Genomic DNA, 23,512 nt, shown 5'->3' with positions numbered 1-23,512 from the left:
TTATTAATGTTTGTATTTCTATGTATCGGTTACAACAGGGGTGGGCAATTAATTTTCACCGGGGGCCGCATAAGCAACCCGAGCACTGCTGGAGGGCCACACGACAATATTTCAATTAAATTTTGCTCAATATTATTTTTGATATACCATAAGATAAATAATAATGATGATAATAATTAATAATAATAATAATAATTTCATTTAACCTAACTTAACTTTATACAAAAGCAGATTGCTTTTTAAGGTCACTTTATCCTGCATTATCCAACATTTTTCCCCATCAGATTTGGACAACCATCTGTTGTTAAAAATAGTTTTTAATCATATCTATTCTATATTGTTTTTTATATTGGTTTTATATGTAATTGTTTTTTCTTTTTATTCAGTCATTGGTGGAGCTAAGGATAATATTTGAATATTGTTTGTAATATTGTTGTGCAGCACTTTGGAAACATTTTGTTGTTTAAATGTGCTATATAAATAAAGTGGATTGGATTGTCACACCTGCCAGCTTGTCCCAACACGCATTTACCTCTGTGAACAAGTCATTACCTGTGGTTGTCTCTTTAATTGACTGCATCAGAGCTCTCATCCAAAGTTAGCGAAACACAGTCCATGTCTCCGGGCATTATCAGCGCAACAAAGTCCAATAAGCACTCCTTAATAAACTCTCCGTCAGAAAACGCCTTACTTTTTCTGGCGCTTTTGTGAGAAATGACGAAACTTGTCCTGACGGCTGCATCTCTGGGGGTGTGAAATATGGCACAAAGTCCTTGTTGGGTTTGCAGTTTTACCATCAACGCATCAGCCTCCCTTGCGCGCGCTTCATCAGACACATTCCGGTATTTTCCCTCGTGTTTCTTCGTGTAGTGGCGATTAAAATGATATTTAAACACAGCAACCTGTGTACCACACATTAAGCACACGGCTTTACCATTAATTTATGTAAAGAAATACTTGGCAGTCCATGTCTTGTTGGAAACACGCCATTCCTCATCAACTTTTCTTTTTTTAGCGTCTCATCACTTGTCTCTATGCACCTTCACTCACAGGTTCCCCCCGGACATACGGCATAAATAACACATTTCAAAATAAAAGCAGCACAGTTGTATTGCGCGCACGACATAGATGTTTTTTAAACTTTATTTTGTAATTTGTAATTGCGCCGTTCAATTCACTCACAATCGCACACGCGCATACGTCCACACGGAAGTAATACAAATAACGCTTTTCAAAACAAAAGCAGCACCGTTGTATTGCACACTCGACATAGATACTTTTTGAAATTTATTTTGTAATTTATGATTGGCCTCACGCGGGCCGGACAGGGATGCGCAAAGGGCCGGATGCGGCCCGCGGGCCGTACAATGCCCAGGTCTGGGTTACAAGATACAGACATGTTGCAAAAGCCTACATGTTTTTTTTGTTTGTTTTGTGTTGAGCTTTTTTTAAAACAGCTCAACACAAAAAGGATGTATACACGCTTTTAAAGAGAATTTCCAAAAAAAATACCTGCAGTGCGTTGGTGTCTTGCCAGATTTTGTATTTTGTAGGAATACACAATTTGTATTCCTGCTTTAGGAGCACTTGCTTGCATTTAGAGGAGAGGAGCTGCACTTCCATGTTTACATAGCAGTTTCACGCATTGGTAACACAAAATGTGGATTGTTACGATCATGCTTTGATTGTCAAAAATGTTAGGTGATATTTTTCTATCTGAATACATGTTTCTGAAATTCTGTACTTTACATGTTGTACAAGTTAATGACATTCATATCTCTGCATGACAATGTTTTAACCTTCTCGGTACTTACTTACTAAAATGTAATATTCAGCCTGTTAAACATTCTGTAATTGAGGACTATCAATCAGAACAGGTTATAAAATAACTTACCATAGGGATTGTAATATTCTGTAGTGAACTGTAGTTACCCAATGTGGGCTGCAGAGGGCAGTAGCAGGAATTCCTGCAGTATTAAACCTAGTCTCAGTGGTAGCGAAGATGCCAATTGTTCAAAGACAATCTTCCTCCTTCATATCGCCGCTATTACAATACACTTGAATTCAATCTGCCAGAAAACATTTATTTAGATAGAAATATCACAGAATATCTTTTCGTTGTTTTGTTAGTTAGACCGGATGTGAAGCGTAGCGCTATTATTGTGAAGCCGCTAACCGAAGGTGTGTGATTGGTATGAGAAAAGACCTGACATGTTTTGACGAAAATCCCAGATAAATGTGACTTTAGACTTCTTCTCTACCATCTTTGTTTTTGCTGAGCTTGTATTCCGAATCCATCTTACTAAAGCAGTTTGAGTAAAAATCTACTTTCTATGTAAAAAATGCACTTTGACTGTAATTTAAACATGGACATGAAGCTCCTGCATTCTACAAGCAGCAATGCACGCTCAGCGTTCGCTCCAATTATGTTGTCTCACGGCGATTGAAATACATATATATATACTGTATATTTATTTATATGTATATATATATATATATATATATATATATATATATATATATATATATATATATATATATATATATATATATATATATATATATATATATATATATATACACTACCGTTCAAAAGTTTGGGGTCACCCAAACAATTTGGTGGATTAGCCTTCATTTCTAAGAACAAGAATAGACTGTCGAGTTTCAGATGAAAGTTCTCTTTTTCTGGCCATTTTGAGCGTTTAATTGACCCCACAAATGTGATGCTCCAGAAACTCAATCTGCTCAAAGGAAGGTCAGTTTTGTAGCTTCTGTAACGAGCTAAACTGTTTTCAGATGTGTGAACATGATTGCACAAGGGTTTTCTAATCATCAATTAGCCTTCTGAGCCAATGAGCAAACACATTGTACCATTAGAACACTGGAGTGATAGTTGCTGGAAATGGACCTCTATACACCTATGTAGATATTGCACCAAAAACCAGACATTTGCAGCTAGAATAGTCATTCACCACATTAGCAATGTATAGAGTGTATTTCTTTAAAGTTAAGACTAGTTTAAAGTTATCTTCATTGAAAAGTACAGTGCTTTTCCTTCAAAAATAAGGACATTTTAATGTGACCCCAAACTTTTGAACGGTAGTGTATATATATACATATATATATATATATATATACATATATATATATATATATATATATATATATATATATATATATATATATATATATATATATATATATATATATATATATATATATATATTATATTTATTATATATAACATACAGAAAAATAATATATGTGTCACAGCAATTCATCTGAGGCTGTCATATTGACCATGCCTCTAACCACACCCCCACAGGTATTTTTGCAATTAAGGGGAAACCCTGCGAGTACATTCTATAATAACACCAGAAGAAGATGCTACATTTATTGCTAGTTGTTTTTCATTTTAAAAATCTCAACCCTACCTTGTACAAAAAGCACCAACAATTGAAAATATGGCAAAACGATCAACAAATATATATCTTCCCGCTAGTTAATAAAAACAGATGTTTTAATGTATGTTTTTTGAGCCTTTTTAAAAGAGGATCATATCATCATAGCAAATTATGCAAATTACTCGATGATGTCATTGTGACCACCCCCACCGCCACAGGTATCTTGGCAGCTTAGATAAAACCCTGTATATGTATGTATTTTAATCCGTGTATCATTTGTTCACAGGGATTATATATATTGTATAGCTGCCTACAATGTATAATAGTATAAACACTCCTCCTCCCCGACTATCATGCACATTTTGTTCCATCCAGGTTCTTATGTTTTTGTTTTTTTTATTTAAATGTACTCATTAAAAATGCTGCTATTGCAAAGATTATAAAGATCAGTTTTGATTGGATGTCAGTTTGTGCAGCTGTCCCCATTTAAAGTGTCATCAACAGCCCTACTAATAAAAGATGCATTATCTTTCCAAACAAAGGATGATGTGTTGGACGATTGTTCAACCAGAGAGCTTGTCACTGTGCACACACACACTGGTTTGTACACATAATAAGTACAACTATTTGACCTAAATTAAATACGTACGACCATAGAAAAGAGGATATGAAGTAAAAACCAACAACCGAGGAAATGGTCGGCACTACAACACAGAAAAGAGGCTGTAGAGTTCATGATATTTTGTGGCCTCCACCTTTATATAAAATTGTAATGTTAGTGCGGCCCGCACATTTTATATGAATGGCACTTTACAGTTTACGGAGCTGAAGGAACCTACCAATCACGGTGGTGTACCTGGCTCTCGGGGGCGGGATATCGACCGAGCTTGATGCAAGCAGAGAAACATGCCTCAACTAGAAGAGGCAATTCCTGTTGGAATTGCGTGTGAATGCTCCAATGCTGAAGTTGAAGTGAAATGCTGACAGAATGTAGCTTGAATGTAAGAATAGTTTAAATGTTGGAATGGTTTGAATGTTGAAGAGCTGACGCTGAACTGAAAGGCTAATGGAATGTAGGATGAATGTAGAAATGGTTTAAATGTTGAAATCGTTTAAACGCTGAAATGGTTTGAATGTTTGAATGTTGAAGCAGTGTTTCCCATAAACTGCCAAGATACCTGTGGCGGTGGGGGCGTGGCTATGGGCGTGGTCACCATGACATCATCGAGTAATTTGCATAATGTACTACAATGATATGATTTTCTCTAAAAAGGCTCAAAAAGTGTATACTTACTAATTAATAATAACAGTTTTGTTTTAAACGTCCATCCATCCATCCATCCATCCATTTTACAATATAATTACAACACTTTATGTACATATTTATAGACAGATTTGAACAATAAGTTATTCACTGAAATATATTTAGTAATTGTGGTTCTTACAAAAAATATATCTTATAAAATATAAAAGCTAAAATGTCTCTTAAAGCTCTGCCCCTTTAATTAGTGCATACTAAATAATTTAACTTTAACCTACTACTACAACCATATTATTTACCAGCAACATAAAGTGAAACAGAGGCAGAGGTGTCCTGCCACAGTCAGTAACAAATAAACAGAAAACAGTAGTGGTCAAATACAAATAAGGCAACAAGAGAAGTATCCTACACTTCTCTTTTGTAAAGTAAATCTGAACAGCCTATATGGGCATCTACATCAACTATATGATTTTCCTGAGAAGCTGGACAGGACAAAAAAACAAACAAACAAACAAACAAACAAAAAAAGTATTTAAATTTTTTTTTTTTTTTAATTTGTGGCGGACGTAATTCTTTCGTGGCGGACCGCCACAAATAAATGAATGTGTGGGAAACACTGAAGAGTTTGAATTTCCAGGAAAACCGGAATTTGGTTTGGAACTTGGGAAAGTATTAGTTTAAATGTCCAAGATAAGAGGAATGTGTTGATGTTGGAATGGTTTGTATAGATTGAAAAATGTCCTATTCATTTAAATGGGAAGTTCCTGGAAATTTGGGAATTTTGGCAAAAGCGAGATTTTTTGAAAATGATTAGGACCATGAATGTCCTAAATGAGCTGAATTGTTTGGTGTTGGAATTGTTTAAATCGGGCAAGAAATGTTGAAGTAATAAATGGTATTAGGGAATTTCGGGAAAATCTGGACTTTTTTTTTAACTTGGAAAAAGGGTAGTTTGAATTTCCAGAATGGTGGAATGTGTTGAAGGTGGAATGGTTTGAATGGGTTGAAGAATGTGGAAGTTTGAAAAATGGCCAATTCGTTTTGAATGGGGAAAATGCACAAAAAAAAAAGGAATTATTGGAAATCCGGAGAATTTTTTTTTTTAGAATTGTTGAAGTAGAGCACACAATTCCTGAACAGGCGGAATATTTTGAAGTTGGAACGGTTTGAATCTGATGAAAAATGTGGGAATTGTGGAACCTTGAAGAATGTCCCATTGATTTCAATGGGGATTTCCGAAAAAATGGGGAATTTCGGAAAAAGCAGGATTTTTTTTTTTTAATGTTAAAAAAAAAATGTAATGGTCTGAATGAGTTGAAATGGTTGGTGTGAAAATGTTTCGAATCGGTCCAGAAATGTTGAAGTAGTAACATGTTGAATTGAGAAATGGTATTACGGAATTCCTGGAATTTCAGGAAAACTGGGGAATTTTTCCAGTTCCAAAAATAACTCTGTTTAAGCGGAATGATTTCACGGTAAAATGGTTGAAATGCATTGATAATTTGGAAGGAGTAGTCGCCAAAAAAAAGGGTGGAAATAGGGCTTTGGAAAACCAGGAACTCTGGAAAATCCTGGATTTTTTTGGGACTTAGAAAAAGGGAAGTTTGATTTTCCAGAATGGTGGAATATGTTGAAGGTGGTATGGTTTGAATAGGTTGAAAAATGTGGACATGGTGGAAGTTTCAAAAATGGCCAATTCATTTTGAATGGGAAACATGTCCCGGAAAACCTGGAATTCTGGGAAACCTGGGAATTGGAATTTGTCAAGGGAAAGCCTGCAATTTCTGAATAGGCTGAACAGTTAGAAGTTGGAACAGTTTGAATCGGGTGAAAAATGTGCGAGGTAGAACGCGCCAAAATCCGGAGAAGAAGAAGAAGAAGAAAAACAGGAATAAACAGATGAATTTTAGTGTAGAAAACCATATGTGTGAATACTTTGGAGCATTCACACAATGAGTGAAAGTTACAGCAGCGTTGCCATGGAGAGTTTTCTTCCCTGCCTGGCTGGATGCCTCGTTTCTATCGTGCACACGCGGACATTTGTATCATGCCCAGCGGGACATTATACGTATATATTTCTCTCTCAGACAAAATAAATCTAAATGATGCGTATGCGGTGGGTCTGCAGTCACATAGCGACACCTGTGTAACAACGTGAAGGCTTTCATGGGCAACATGCAAACATGCAAACATGGACCAAGCACAAGGAGACGGGTCATCAACAACAAGAAAGCTCAACTCAGGCCAACAAGCTAAAGTGGACCAAGATGTGAAAGAGCAGGAAGACTTCCGCCAAACAAACAGTGAACTGAAAACTGCTTAGCAGGCGTAGACGCTGGCTTCAAATTGCAACACAAACAAGACTGGACTACAAAGGAGTCCCAAAAAAGCCAACAAAACTGTCTGACTCAACATGTTTTTAAAAAGACGCCTTTTATCTGCATTTTCCACACAACTGCAGTTTAAATTGTACATTTTAAGAGATCCTACAAAAATGTTGTGCTTGTTAGTTTTTGACATTCAAACCATTCTGGCTGTCTTGAAGGATATGATATTTAATCTGACACAATAGTTTACACTGTTTTTCACTTTTTTTATTTTTTTTTAACATGTTATTTATTGTTGTTCCTCTATTTTAACTGCACCTAACAGAGTAGTCACATGTATTTACGGCATGCTCTCCTGTTCAATGACAATAAAGCATGGGTATAAATTAGGGCTGGGCGATATAGCGATATACTCGATATATCGCGGGTTTGTGCGATATAGAAAATGAATATATCGTGATATTCGAGTATACACTACCGTTCAAAAGTTTGGGGTCACCCAAACAATTTTGTGGATTAGCCTTCATTTCTAAGAACAAGAATAGACTGTCGAGTTTCAGATGAAAGTTCTCTTTTTCTGGCCATTTTGAGCGTTTAATTGACCCCACAAATGTGATGCTCCAGAAACTCAATCTGCTCAAAGGAAGGTCAGTTTTGTAGCTTCTGTAACGAGCTAAACTGTTTTCAGATGTGTGAACATGATTGCACAAGGGTTTTCTAATCATCAATTAGCCTTCTGAGCCAATGAGCAAACACATTGTACCATTAGAACACTGGAGTGATAGTTGCTGGAAATGGGCCTCTATACACCTATGTAGATATTGCACCAAAAACCAGACATTTGCAGCTAGAATAGTCATTTACCACATTAGCAATGTATAGAGTGTATTTCTTTAAAGTTAAGACTAGTTTAAAGTTATCTTCATTGAAAAGTACAGTGCTTTTCCTTCCAAAAGAAGGACATTTCAATGTGACCCCAAACTTTTGAACGGTAGTGTACGTTCCACGCAGTTGTTTTCAGCTGTAGGCATTACACTACATGCAGGCTTTTGTCACTCTTTCTAGTCTCTATGGCGTGGCGAAGTTGGTAGAGTGGCCGGGCCAGCAATCGGAGGGTTGCTGGTTACTGGGGTTCAATCCCCACCTTCTAACATCCTAGTCACGTCCGTTGTGTCCTTGGGCAAGACACTTCACCCTTGCTCCTGATGGCTGCTGGTTAGCGCCTTGCATGGCAGCTCCCGCCATCAGTGTGTGAATGTGTGTGTGAATGGGTGAATGTGGAAATACTGTCAAAGCGCTTTGAGTACCTTGAAGGTAGAAAAGCGCTATACAAGTATAACCCATTTATCTTATATATATACTTCTCACAGCGACTTAAAGGGCTACTGAAAGCCACTACTACCGACCACGCAGTCTGATAGTTTATATATCAATGATGAAATCTTAACATTGCAACACATGCCAATACGGCCGTGTTAACTTATAAAGTGCAAGTTTAAATTTCCCGCCACACTTCCAGTTGAAAACGTCTAGATATGATGACGTATGTGCGTGACGTCAACGGTTGATACGGAAGTATAGGTACCCCATTGAATACAATACAAAAAAGCTCTGTTTTCATTTCAAAATTCCACAGTATTCTGGACATCTGTGTTGGTGAATCTTTTGCAATTTGTTTAATGAACAATGGAGACTGCAAAGAAGAAAGTTGTAGGTGCGATCGGTGTATTAGCGGCGGACTACAGCAACACAACCATGAGCACTTTGAGGATAGCAGACGCGCTAGCCGAACGACCTCACCTTGACTTCCTCCGTCTCCGGGCCGCCAACCGCAGCGGTGAAGGGGTGAAGTCCTTCGTCGTACCGTCGATCGCTGGAATGCAGGTGAGCACGGGTCGTGATGAGCAGATGAGAGCTGGCGTAGGTGCAGAGCTAATGTTTTTAGCATAGCTCTGTCGAGGTTCCGTAGCTAAGTTAGCTTCAATGGCGTCGTTAGCAACAGCATTGTTAAGCTTCGCCAAGCTGGAAAGCATTAACCGTGTAGTTACATGTCCAGAGTTTGGTAGTATTGTCAGGGACTTATGTTTTGTTTCTATATGCAGTAAAGCATGATGCTATCACGTTAGCTCAGTAGCTAAAGAGCTTCACCGATGTATTGTCGTGGAGATAAAAGTCACTGTGAATGTTCATTTCGCGTTCTCGACTCTCATTTTCAAGAGGATATAGTATCCGAGGTGGTTTGAAATACAAATCCGTGATCCACAATAGAAAAAGGAGAGAGTGTGGAATCCAATGAACCCTTGTACCTAAGTTACGGTCAGAGCGAAAAAAGATAAGTTCTGCACTGCACGCTAGTCCTTCACTTTCACGTTCCTCATCCACAAATCTTTCATCCTCGCTCAAATTAATGGGGTAATCGTCGCTTTCTCGGTCCGAATCTCTCTCGCTGCTGGTGTAAACAATAGGAAAATATAAGCAGTCCTTCCTCCGGTGTCGTCACGCTACTTCCGGTAGGGGCAAGGCTTTTTTTTTATCAGAGACCAAAAGTTGCGAACTTTATCGTCGTTGTTCTCTACTAAATCCTTTCAGCAAAAATATGGCAATATCGCGAAATGATCAAGTATGACACATAGAATGGATCTGCTATCCCCGGTTAAATAAAAAAATGTCATTTCAGTAGGCCTTTAAACAAGCGCACCTTCTTACATACATCACATACGTATACGCCCTCGCGAAGCAGAGAGGTAGCGACATGGGTAACATTAGTTGTGGTGCGAGTGGTAATACGAGAGAAAGGTGCGAATCTGATAACAAATGAAGGAAGAATTAATTCCCAAGAAAAACAGCACGGGGTCCATCGTCTGGCGGTGGTTTGGCTTCAAGTGGGAATACGTCGAACAGACAACCGTAATTTGTCAAGTGTGGGGCAAAAGCGATGCTATAAAAAGTAGCATTACTGCTAATATGTAGCATCATTTGAAAAGTCACCTGCTAGAGAATGAAGAGTGCTTACTCCGCATGTCAACATCTCCGTTCGGTGCCACACCAACAAAATGCCGAGGCAACCATTTCCACATCAACACCGAATGAAAAAAATAGTCCACAACATAAGGAGATAACGTCCGCCGGAACCTACCACATAGCGAAGGACATACACTATTTGATTTCCTATTATGCAGCTCATTTTTATTTGACAGTTATTGAAATATCTTGTGTGACATCATGCACAAAAGTGCACTTTATTTGTTTTAAACTATTGTAGTGGCGTTCTGTACAAAAAGTGCACTTTCATTTAGTGTTGTTTTGATTTGTCATCTTAGTGACATCATGCACAAAAGTGCACTAATAGCTTGTTTTAAAATGTCTTTGACAATCTTGCACTTTCTGTTTTGAAATGACATGAATGTTTGTGCCACTGCTTAATAACTCTTTAATAAATACACTTTTGGTCAATTGACTTAGTTGTGATTTCCCTCTCTGCATGAAAGTTTAAAATGAGCATTTATTAATGCAGTATGAACAAGAATGTTTTAATGTAGACACATAGAATCATCATACTGCTGTGATTATATGCATCAAGTGTTCATTCAAGGCTAAGGCAAAATAACGCGATATATATCGTGTATCGTGACATGGCCTAAAAATATCGAGATATTAAAAAAAGGCCATATCGCCCAGCCCTAGTATAAATATTAATAATAATTTATACAATACATAGTCTATGATATTCTATGGGTCCTTCAATCACACTACATGTACAGTCGTGGTCAAAAGTTTACATACACTTGTAAAGAGCATAATGTAATGGCTGTCTTGATTTTACAGTTATTTCAACAACTCTTTTTTTTGTGGTATAGTGATTGGAGCACATACTTGTTGGTCACAAAAAACATTCATGAAGTTTGGTAATTTTATGAATTTATTATGGTTCTACTGAAAATATGAGCAAATATGCTGGGTCAAAAGTGTAATACATACAGCAATGTTAATATTTGGTTACATGTCCCTTGGCAAGTTTCACTGCAAAAAGGTGCTTTAGGTAGCCATCCTCAAGCTTCTGGTTGAATTTTTGACCACTTTTCTTGACAAAATTTTCTCTCAGCAGCAAGTGATAGTTTTCTTCCTGAGTGTGGCAGTGACAAAACTGTGCCATGTACTTTATACTTACAAACAATTGTCTGCACAGTTGCTCTTGGGACCCTTAAGCTGCTTTGAAATGGCTCCAAGTGACTTTCCTGACTTGTTCAAGTCAATGATTAGTTTTTTCAGATCTGTGCTGAGTTCCTTGGACTTTCCCATTGTCGCGTTTCTAACCGAGTCTAATGACTGCTACACATGAGCCCTATTTAAATGGGCTCAGTGAAGTCAGCAGGTGTCGTCAATCACATGAAGTTGAGAGGCCATGCCATGGACCTAATTTGATTTGATTGTAACTTTTCTACATCACCAAAATAGATAATGTATGTTGCTGTATGTATACTTTTGATAAATAATAATACATTCATAAAAGAACCAAACTTCATGAATATTTTTTGTGACAAACAAGTATGTGCTCCAATAATTCTATCACAAAAAAATAAGTTGTAGAAATGATTGGAAACTCAAGACAGCCATGACATTATGTTCTTTACAAGTGTATGTAAACTTTTGACCACGACTGTACATAGATGAGATAAAGAGGATAAGAATAATGCTATACATTCTATATACTGTATCCATATCTCCTTCAATGCACTTTTGTCTAAGCTCGATATTTGGAAACATTTTCACTATGTTTGGGGTTAGTTTCTCTGCTGTAGCAGGTGTTCATCTGTTAAATTTTGAAGATAGTGTACATGTCATTGCACATCTAATATAGTGTCATATATTGAGTTTGTCGGCCCTCCAACCATCCCCGATAGTCTTGTGCATGGAGCGGCAACTGCGGCAGAGTCATGCTGAAGACGCCAACATTAACAAGCTGTCCAAATTGTGGGACTTGCTAACATTATATTATCACCTGACTCTCCAACCGACCATGGATATAAAAACAACCTCGTTGAATGATATGAAACCGTGTGTTAATCACAGAGATGATTAGTTATTTAGCACATAAACCTTAGGTTTAGGTCAGGCGGATTAGAAAGATATGTAGTGGCCAAATATACAGCATAAGAAGAAACTCAAATAACTGATCAAAAATAAATGTACACAGTTATGTTGTGCTAAAGTAAACTAAACAAATAATAAATATGTTTGTTTACTAAACTGTCAATAAAATGAAAGTGCAAATGAAAATACAGCTTGATCACTTTAGTCATAATCTTTGCGCTTAAGAAACTTCTCTATAGCTTTAGCTCCAGATTTCTTCGGTTTGTTTAATATTGTCATTACTGCCCCAAGTGGTGGAAAAGTGTATTACAACTAAGTACCGCTGCGACGAATACGGCCCGCAGTTGAAAAACAGATATTTTTCGGTAGTCCTTTGGGGGTCGCTCACGACTAGGGCAGCAACTAACGATTAATTTGATAATCGATTAATCTGTCGATTATTACTTCGATTAATCGATTGATAATCGGCGTGTGTGCATCGGTTGGGGACGTTTCTGCGCTACTGACCTGTCTCCGCCCGGGATGGTCTTCTGCTGGCCCCACTATGGACTGGACTCTCACTGTTATGTTGGATCCACTAGGGACTGTACTTAGAGGGGGGGTTACCCACATATGTGATCCTCCCCAAGGTTTCTCATAGTCTTTCACATCGACGTCCCTTGTGTGTTTTGTGATTTAGGGCTATATAAATAAACATTGATTGATTGATTGATAAGAGAGACAAACTACATTTCTATCCTATCCAGTATTTTATTGAAAAAAAAACAGCATACTGGCACCATACTTATTTTGATTGTTTCTCAGCTGTTTGTAAATGTTGCAGTTTATAAATAAAGGTTTAAAAAAATAAAATAAATAAATAATACAAAAAAAAAATTCTTTAAATTTTTTTTTAAAAAAAACTCTGCGCATGCGCATAGCATAGATCCAACGAATCGATGACTAAATTAATCGGCAACTATTTTAATAATCGATTTTAATCGATTTAATCGATTAGTTGTTGCAGCCCTACTCCCGACTAAACGCATGCGCAGTCCCGCATGCCTTCTGCTGCTCGCTCCTCCCGCATCACGGCCACGCCCCTGCTTGGCTGCAAGCAATCTGCAATCAGCGCACCTGGGTCTGATGAGGGCAGACGGCATAAAGACCAGTGTACCCGAAGATCCGGGGCCGGAACGTAGTTCTCTGTACACAGTAAGCTATCGCGTCTCTGGCTCCCCTCCCGCATACTTGCTCTCTCTCTGTGCCTTCCCAGTTCCCGTGTCTTTATGTCCTTTGTGTTTTCCGCAGTGCTTTCCCTGTCTCCCGTGATCCTCGACCCCTGCTTGGACACGGACCTTTTGACGCCTCGCTATCACCCCCGGACAACCTGCCTGTCTCACTGACATTCGAGCCTGCCTATCCCCTCCCGGACTTCTGCCTCTCACTTAACACTCACGGTAACACACAACAGTTAATTCCACACATAGTCTCACACACACACACACGTTTGGATTTTTGTCACACTACAATCACTAGTCATTGTTTATTATTATATATATATAGTGTTTATATATATATAATAAATCATAGCGCTACTACGCCCCCTTGTGGTCTGTGCCGTCTACTCCTCCTGTACGTAACACAATGGGCCCTATTGTAACTAAACTCTGTTTTAAACGACTGACTTGTTAAAAGTGGAAGTTTTTGGGAAGCTATGGGCCCTATTGTTAAGAAACACTGTTTTAAACGACTGACTCGTTAAAAGTGGAAGTTTTTGGGAAGCTGATATTTTTCGCTATTTTTTGCTCATCGAGTGTGTGATATAAATATCAAGCAATTATTCCTTGAAATGTATTTTATGAATGTTATTTCATTTTCTATAAATGTTAAAAACAGTGGAGTTAAGTTATAATATTTGACATGTAAATTTAACCTTAGCAATTTTGAAAGCTTGACTTGTTTTACGTGTAAAAAAAAATAATTTTCACAGCATGTATAAGGAATAATTTTAGTCGTGTTGAAATATTTCAAAAGAATGCGATGACACTCACAGAGTGGTTGAACAGTCAGGTTGCCTATGTCCAGCGTCCTGTGTGCAATCTTCTGCCAGGTGCGGTCCAGGTCCCGGATCCACTGTGCGGCCTCACAGTAATAAGAACCGCTGTCGTCTGGCTGCAGCGCTCTCATCTTCATCACGTACACGCCCTGGCCGCCCTCCCCGTTGCGCTTCTCCAGCGTGAGCTCGCCGTCGTCGTAGCGCTTCCTGTAGGCGCTTCCCGACACCACGCCCAGAAGCTTGTCGATGGAGACGATTTCCTGCATGGTGCTCGCCTCCGCGCCACCGCCATCGGAGCCCACTTGGCCACCTCGCTTCCCAAAGGTGACAGACAGGTGGGTGAGCTGCTCGGAGCGGATGGTGGCCGAGCAGGTCAGAGTTAGTTCTGCACCCTCCGGTACGGGCTGGCCGGCGAGGGAACGGGTATAGCTGATCTGGAGCGTGTCTGGGATTACTGCGGGAGGACAAAGACAGACATTTTGATCACATCTAGGAAGAAGACAAGGGAAGACAATTAGGGTAGTTTTTGTGAATTTTATAGTGGTTACATTTGAACTTTTGTATACCAGGTGATGTAAAAAAACTGTTTAATTTCAGTTTCAATATATTGATATTTACAAAACATATTGATATCGATTGATATTATTGATATTTCTGATTGAGTACAAAGCTTTGAAGAGGTCGTCACAGAAGTAAAAAGTCTTAATATTCAATTATAATAATTATTAATTATATATACAGTCGCGATCAAAAGTTTGCATACACTTGTAAAGAACATAATGTCATGGCTGTCTTGAGTTTCCAATACTTTCTACAACTCTTATTTTTTTGTGATAGTGATTGGAGCACATACTTGTTGGTCACAAAAAACATTCATGAAGTTTGGCTCTTTTATGATTTTATTATGGGTCTACTGAAAATGTGAGCAAATCTGCTGGGTCAAAAGTATACATACAGCAATGTTAATATTTGCTTACATGTCCCTTGGCAAGTTTCACTGCAATAAGGAGGTTTTGGTAGCCATCCACAAGCTTCTGGCAAGCTTCTGGTTGAATTTTTGACCACTCCTCTTGACAAAAATTGTGCAGTTCAGCTAAATTTGTTGGTTTAACGTCATTAATAAAGTATTTCTGATTCTGATTCTGATTTTCCCTCGCTTGCCGGCGTGTGTAAGAGTGCACTGATGTGTTTAGATGGAGACAGGTGTGGACAATATTGGAGACAGACACACTTGTCCCCACACTAAAAGTATACAGCGAAGAAGAAAACTATTTGATGTTTTGCAAGCAGGCGATGTGTCGTGAACGTTGTCACAATTTGTTTATAAAGTATTTACTTTGTTTACTGGGATGTTCACTCGTCCTTTATTTAACTGCAAACTGTATCAGTGTTCAAATAACATCAATACTGGCTAAAATGTTGTCATCTCATCGAATTGAACGCAGGCTGTGAAGATTGTTCATTTGATGTGTTAGTTAAGTTAAAGTTAAGTTAAAGTACCAATGATTGTCACACACACACTAGGTGTGGTGAAATTTGTCCTCTGCATTTGACCCATCCCCTTGATCACCCCCTGGGAGGTGAGGGGAGCAGTGGGCAGCAGCGTAGCCGCGCCCGGGAATCATTTTTGGTGATTTAACCCCCAATTCCATGTGAAAGGTATCACTCCAGTATTTTTTTTGTTGGACAAACTGTTGTACTAAACCACTAGGGAGTGGTTTAGTACACAATAGATCCACAATAGAAAAAGGAGAGAGTGTGGAATCCAATGAGCCAGCTTGTACCTAAGTTACGGTCAGAGCGAAAAAAGATGCGTCCTGCACTGCACTCTAGTCCTCCCCTGCACTCTAGTCCTCCACTCTCACGTTCCTCATCCACAAATCTTTCATCCTGGCTCAAATTAATGGGGTAATCGTTGCTTTCTCGGTCCGAATCGCTCTCGCTGCTGGTGTAAACATACAGCAATGTTAATATTTGCTTACATGTACCTTGGCAAGTTTCACTGCAATAAGGAGCTTTTGGTAGCCATCCACAAGCTTCTGGCAAGCTTCTGGTTGAATTTTTGACCACTCTTCTTGACAAAAATTGTGCAGTTCAGCTAAATTTGTTGGTTTAACGTCATTAATAAAGTATTTCTGATTCTGATTCTGATTTTCCCTCGCTTGCCGGCGTGTGTAAGAGTGCACTGATGTGTTTAGATGGAGACAGGTGTGGACAATATTGGAGACAGACACACTTGTCCCCACACTAAAAGTATACACCGAAGAAGAAAACTATTTGATGTTTTGCAAGCAGGCGATGTGTCGTGAACGTTGTCACAACTTGTTTATAAAGTCTTTACTTTGTTTACTGGGATGTTCACTCGTCCTTTATTTAACTGCAAACTGTATCAGTGTTCAAATAACATCAATACTGGCTAAAATGTTGTCATCTCATCGAATTGAACGCAGGCTGTGAAGATTGTTTATTTGATGTGAAAGGTATCACTCCGGGATTTTATTTGTTGGCCAAACTGTTGTACTAAAGCACTAGGGAGTGGTTTAGTACACAATAGAAAAAGGAGAGAGTGTGGAATCCAATGAGCCAGCTTGTACCAAAGTTACGGTCAGAGCAAAAAAAGATGCGTCCTGCACTGCACTCTAGTCCTCCAATCTCACGTTCCTCATCCACGAATCTTTCATCCTGGCTCAAATTAATGGGGTAATCGTCGCTTTCTCGGTCCGAATCGCTCTCGCTGCTGGTGTAAACAATGGGGAAATGTGACGGAGCCTTTCAACCTGTGACGTCACGCTACTTCCGGTACAGCAAGGCTTTTTTTATCAGTGACCTAAAGTTGCGAACTTTATCGTCAATGTTCTCTACTAAATCCTTTCAGCAAAAATATGGCAATATCGCGAAATGATCAAGTATGACACATAGAATGGATCTGCTATCCCCATTTAAATAAAATCATTTCAGTAGGCCTTTAATTCCTATATGACATATTTCTGCTCAAACTCTTAATGGATCTGTCCCGATACATCATCTACATGTACATATAAATGTACATAACTTAAAAATAACCAACAAAAAAAACTATCAAAATGTAAAAATAGAGATAAAGGCATCATGTAATGACAAAAAGCTGACAAGTTGATGTTATTAAAGAATTAAAAAATATATATATTTGTCTATAGATTTATGGATAACAATTATCTATAGTCTTTTTAATCGACATTACAAATGACATGATGGTATTACGTTCACACCCCAACACTGCTTTACCTAACAATAATAATAATTCATTATTACTTTGGCCATAATTGGCAGCCCAAATCGAAAGAATATCTTGTTTTCCTTGGTGCACTTCTAACTTGCCTTGGTGCCCTAAAATATGAGCCCTCCTTTAAGGCAACACTTGCCTTGACCTTAAAAAGTTACAATTCGAGGCCTGACATTGTAGTAACAAAATAAGCAGCATCAAATGAAAAATACAGCACAACTAAATACTATTACAAGAAAAAGATATGAAGATACTAATATCAGATATGTCTTTGTATGTAAAAATTGTTTTTGGGTTTCTAAAAAAAAATACACATGTTTTTGCCAATTATGCAAATGATACAATGATGTCACATTGTCATCACTCTGACCACACCCCTGCCACCACAAACTCTGTGGGAAACACGGCTTGTATCACGGATACAAATGTTTAAAATGTTACTGAAAACATCGCATGTACCAATAAAGGTTTTATGTTTGTCATAGTTTGACCCTGGAACAGGTTGTTTCTATGTCCATTATGTTCTATAGCAGGGGTCCCCAAACTTTTTGACTCGGGGGGCCGCATTGGGTTAAAAATATATATATATAAATATAGTCCTCACGCACTATTTGACTTCAAGAGTGCGCACTTGCCGCACGCTCGCCCGACATTGCAGCGCGAGTGCAATTATGTCATGTTATCGATGAAAAAAATTAATTTTTAGACAATATGATTTGACAGAGCGGTTAAGAGACCCACAGAGTAACACGCGGTAGAAAATAGTTTAGAAAGGACAAATTAAAAAAAAAACCTTGAGACTTCCCACGGGCTGGATTTTGGATGCTGGTAGTTTGGGGACCCCTGATATACAGTATAGTCTAAGGCAGGCCTGGGCAATTATTTTGACTCGGGGGCCAAATTTAGAGAAAAAAAAATGTGTCTGGTGGCATCTATTTTTAGGAACACTTAAAAAGCGGAATATCATTTTACATTTTCTTACTGAATGAGACACCCAGAATGTACATGAAAATAAAGAATGTGGGATTTACAATATTAACTATGAACGGTAAAACACTGAATATTGACAACATATGAACGTCACACCCCCTTTTGATCGACATATTTTACAACCAAGCGAAACGCAACAAAAATGCAACAAACACAGCGAAATATGAACGTGAAGGGTAAAAAAAACCCACCTACAATCTGATATATCACTAAGCTTTAGAACTTTGTTGTAAAAATATCCTTCCGCGTCTGTCCCCGACACCCGCATTTCAGGCTCTGGAAACACTCTGTGGAAACGCTCCCCACCCACACTGCTTGGTGCCTCGTCTGAGCTGCTGTGACTTAGATTACCATAGTAACTAATTAGATGACCATAGTAACTAGTATATAAGTTAAAAAGTTAAAGTTTAAGTGCCAATAATTGTCACACACACACTGGGTGCGGTGAAATTATCCTCTGCATTTGACCCATCCCCAAAGGGGAGCAGTGAGCAGCAGCGGTGGCGACACCCGGGAATCATTCGGTGATTTAAGCAGGGAGGTAATGGGTCCCATTTTTATAGTCTTTGGTATGACTCGGCCAGGGTTTGAACTCACGACCTACCAATCTCAGGGCGGACACTCTAACCACAAGGCAATAGTTTAGAGACCTCTGATCTAAACTTCACCGCTGCCGGGTATTTTTTTCTATACTTTTATTGTCATATTTTCAGAATGTGTTTGTTCTATTTTTGGCCAAAGCAAAACAAAGAAAACAATCTGAAGTTGTTTCAGCTTATTTTTTAGTTTCAATGCCATGGTTTTAATAGTCTGGCCCGCATGTGCACAGATTTCCCTCCATGCGGCCCCTATATTTATATTTATATTTCAATATTCATTTATTTATTTACAGACAGACATAATTTTGTATTTCATTATTGTTTCTTTTCTAATATCAGCTCAGTTAATATACTGTAAGCTCCAATGAGTTGGACACCCCCGATGTACAGTATTACAGCAAAAAGAGGGGAGCATAACATAGAGAGTAGATCCAGCAGAAAATAGACATTATAAACAAAGAGAGGTAGCTAACATAGAAGCGTCGGACAAAAAAAAAAAAAAAAAAAGTGAGACTTCTCGCTGGCCGGATTTTGGGGACCCCTGTTCTATAGGATAAATGGTTTCAAAATGTAAACAAAGCTGTTCATTAATTAACAGTTTATCGTGACATGATCTTGGGCGTGTCATTCATCTTTGTTAGAAAAAAAATCCAAGATTTTAGAGTCTTGAAAGCTGATGGTGAATTAACTATATGAATTAACCCAACTCCAATGACTACCTCTCCCCACTTAACACCTCACCCTCAGCTTGATGAACCCCCCCTCCCCCAATCACCTGAGACCCCCCCAGTGTGTCTGTCTGCAGAACAGGTGAATGCACAGCTAAATAAGCTACAAACAGGCAAGGCCGCGGGTCCTGACGGTGTGAGCCCCAGAGTACTCAAAGCCTGCGCCCCACAGCTGTGTGGTGTGCTCCAGCACATTTTCAACATGAGCCTTAGGCTGCAGAAAGTCCCCACACTGTGGAAAACCTCATGCGTGGTCCCCATCCCCAAGTGCACGCGACCCAGCACGTCGAAGGACTACAGGCCGGTGGCTCTAACCTCCCATATCATGAAGACCATGGAGAGGTTGGTCCTGGAACAACTCCACCCTATAGTCAAGCCCCACCTGGACCCACTCCAATTCGCCTACCAGCCCCGACTGGGAGTGGAGGACGCAGTCATCTACCTGCTGAACCGAGCCCACACCCACCTAGACAAGCCTGCGAGCAGTGTGAGGGTCATGTTTTTTTACTTCTCCAGTGCTTTCAATACCATACGGCCTGGGCTACTGGGTGTGAAGTTGGAGATGATGCAGGTGGAGGCCCCCTTGGTGTCCTGGGTTGTTGATTACCTGACTGACAGACCACAGTACGTGCGACTGCAGGACTGTGTCTCTGACAGGCTGGTCAGCAACACCGGGGCCCCGCAGGGCACAGTCCTCTCCCCCTTCCTCTTCACCATCTACACCACCGATTTCCACTATCACTCAGAGTCCTGCCACCTTCAGAAGTTTTCTGATGACTCTGCGATAGTGGGGTGTTTTGAGGAAAGTGATGATGAGGAATACAGGGCACTGGTGGAGGACTTTGTCACATGGTGTGGAAAGAACCACCTCCAGCTTAATGTGATGAAGACCAAGGAGTTGGTTGTGGACCTGGGAAGGAGGAGGAGTACTCCGGCGACCCCTGTTTCCATCAGGGGGGTCGATGTGGCCATGGTTGAGGATTATAAATACCTGGGAGTACACATCGACATCAAGCTGAATGGGTCAAAACACGCTGAGGTACTCTACAAGAAGGGACACTCTACTTCCTCAGGAGGCTAGGATCCTTCAACGTCTGTACAAAGATGTTGAAGATGTTCTACGAGTCGGTGGTGGCGGACGCCTTCTTGTACGCCGTGGCCTGCTGGGGCAGAGGGCTGAGAGCGAGGGACGCAAACAGACTGGGCAAGTTGGTAGAGAACTAGACTCTCTGGCGGTGGTGTCAGAGAGGAGAAGTCTAGCAAAACTCCTAGCCATTAGGGACAACACCTCCCACCCACTACACTCGGACCTTGCGGAGAGAATGAGCACGTTCAGTGGAAGGCTCAGACTCCCAAAATGCAACACGGAACGACACAAAAGGTCCTTCATACCAACAGCCATCAGACTGTGTAATGCATATGTTCCTTCTTGACTGCACTTAAATGTAGAGTATATGTAGAATATATTTATATTATTTATATATTATATATATAATGTTTTACATATATTATATTATTTATTATTATTCTTGTCTATTGTGAGCGAACTGTGGTGCTGAATTTCCCCCAGGGATCAATAAAGTACTTTCTATTCTATTCTATTCAGTACACATGGGTAATGTTGTAATCAAAGTGGAATGTACCATTGAAGTATTGAGAGCCCACAAATAACACACAGTGTTGGTGTGATGCAGTCAGTGAAAATTGTCACCTAACAGGTTGCTATCAACATCTTCTTAGCACAATTTGGACTTCCCGCTTTAAAGGCCTACTGAAAGCCACTACTACCAACCACGCAGTCTGATAGTTTATATATCAATGATGAAATCTTAACATTGCAACACATGCCAATACGGCCGGGTTAACTTATAAAGTGCAATTTTAAAATTCCCGCCACACTTCCGCTTGAAAAACTCCTTTGGATATGATTTATGCGCGTGACGTCACAAAAGCAACGGATGTGGTTGGACCCCATCGGACCCGATAGAAAAGCCTCTTGTTTTCTTCGACAAAATTCCACAGTATTCTGGACATCTGTGTTGGTGAATCTTTTGCAATTTGTTTAATGAACAATGGAGACTGCAAAGAAGAACGTTGTAGGTGGGATCGATCGGTGTCTTAGCGGCTAAGTACAATACTGTAATATCTGTGATATTTGCATTAGTGTACTGTGTCTTTAAGGGTTTGGGGAACGAGCATGCGCGAGTGAGTTGGCGGAGAACTTGAGTGTGTGTGAGCATGAGTTTTGGCTAACAGCAGCTCGTGTATGTGTGTGCGTTACTTTTTGAACTACAACCAGTTACCGCTTGTTAATAAAGCGATTGAGCAGCGCATCCTCGTCTGTGTGACTCCTTCTCCACTGCGGGGCATTACAATACTTACAGCAACACAACAAGGACTACTTACCCTGGCGCCTAGCCGATGCTTGCCGCCAAACCCACGGATGAAGTCCTTCGTCGCGCCGTTGATCGCTGGAATGCAGGTGAGCACGGCTGTTGATGGGAAGATGAGGGCTGGCTGGCGTAGGTGGAGCGCTAATGTTTTATCATAGTTCTGTGAGGTCCGGTTGCTAAGTTGCTAAATTAGCCTTAGCGTCGTTAGCAACAGCATAGTTAAGCCTTACCAGGCTGAGAATTTTTAACCGTGTAGTTACATGTACATGGTTTAATAGTATTGTTGGTCTTCTGTCTATCCTTCCAGTCAGGGGTTTATTTATTTTGTTTCTATCTTCATTTGAGAACGATGCTAGCACGTTAGCTCAGTAGCTAAGTGTGTCACCGATGTATTGTCTTGGAGATAAAAGTCACTTTAAATGTCCATTTCGCGTGCTCGACTCTCATTTTCAAGAGGATATAGTATCCGAGGTGGTTTGAAATACAAATCCGTGATCCACAATAGAAAAAGGAGAGTGTGGAATCCAATGAGCCAGCTTGTCTAAGTTACGGTCAGAGCGAAAAAAGATACGTCCATCACTGCCTCTCAAGTCCTTCACTGTAACGTTCCTCATCTACGAATCTTTCATCCTCGCTCAAATTAATGGGGTAATCGTCACTTTCTCGGTCCGAATCTCTCGCTCCATTGTAAACAACGGGGAATTGTGAGGAATCCTAGCTCCTGTGACGTCACGCTACTTCCGGTACAGGCAAGGCTTTTTTTTTTATCAGCGAGCAAAAGTTGCGAACTTTATCGTCGATTTTCTCTACTAAATCCTTTCAGCAAAAATATGGCAATATCGCGAAATTATCAAGTATGCCACATAGAATGGATCTGCTATTCCCGTTTAAATAAAAAAAAATCATTTCAGTAGGCCTTTAAACTTTGACTGACGGTCACACAGTGTGTACAGCTAATCTGTAATGGATCAATACAGGAGCTGCATCCAAACACTGAACAACACATTTATTATTGTGCTCAAAGTTTGGCAGATATTTGTAAGCGTTTTGAAAACAAATGATAAATGTATGCATTATCCTGAAATCTCACGTTCTATATTGTGTTTTGGAAAAAGGTTGTCATAAACGTTATTTAATTAATTAAAATAATTATACAAAAGAAAACATATTTTTATTCATATGTCAATGTATTCAGTTATAAACATTCATTCACTTTCTTCTTACCTTCATGGATCTAAACTTTACCGCTGCCGATAGTTTTGTCGATATTTGTATTTAATAAGTTGTAGGTGTATTTATTTTAGTATAAAAGTGTAAAAAAGTGTTTTGCTTCGGTTGTGAAATGATGATAATGGTGTGCCAGGGCATACATACATTATTAATTTAAGGCTTAAATCTCTAGAGTCTACATCAACTTCA

The 23,512-nt window shown here is 39.4% G+C and overlaps 1 protein-coding gene across 3 annotated transcripts in view; it reads right to left on the bottom strand.

Moving 5' to 3' along the window:
• The window catches only part of igsf8 (immunoglobulin superfamily, member 8), a 69,908-nt gene that overhangs the window by 20,204 nt on the left and 26,192 nt on the right, over positions 1–23,512 (bottom strand). For all 3 annotated transcript variants that reach the window (XM_062037665.1, XM_062037666.1, XM_062037667.1), the window contains one exon: positions 14,117–14,575. In XM_062037665.1, the coding sequence (XP_061893649.1) occupies positions 14,117–14,575 (459 nt within the window). The remainder of the gene's footprint in view (positions 1–14,116; positions 14,576–23,512) is intronic.

This window comes from Entelurus aequoreus, linkage group LG26, assembly GCF_033978785.1.
Source record: "Entelurus aequoreus isolate RoL-2023_Sb linkage group LG26, RoL_Eaeq_v1.1, whole genome shotgun sequence".
In the NCBI taxonomy this organism is placed as follows: Eukaryota; Metazoa; Chordata; class Actinopteri; order Syngnathiformes; family Syngnathidae; genus Entelurus; species Entelurus aequoreus.
Note: the sequence above shows the minus strand (reverse complement) of the source record. Positions and strands in the feature narration are given on the sequence as shown.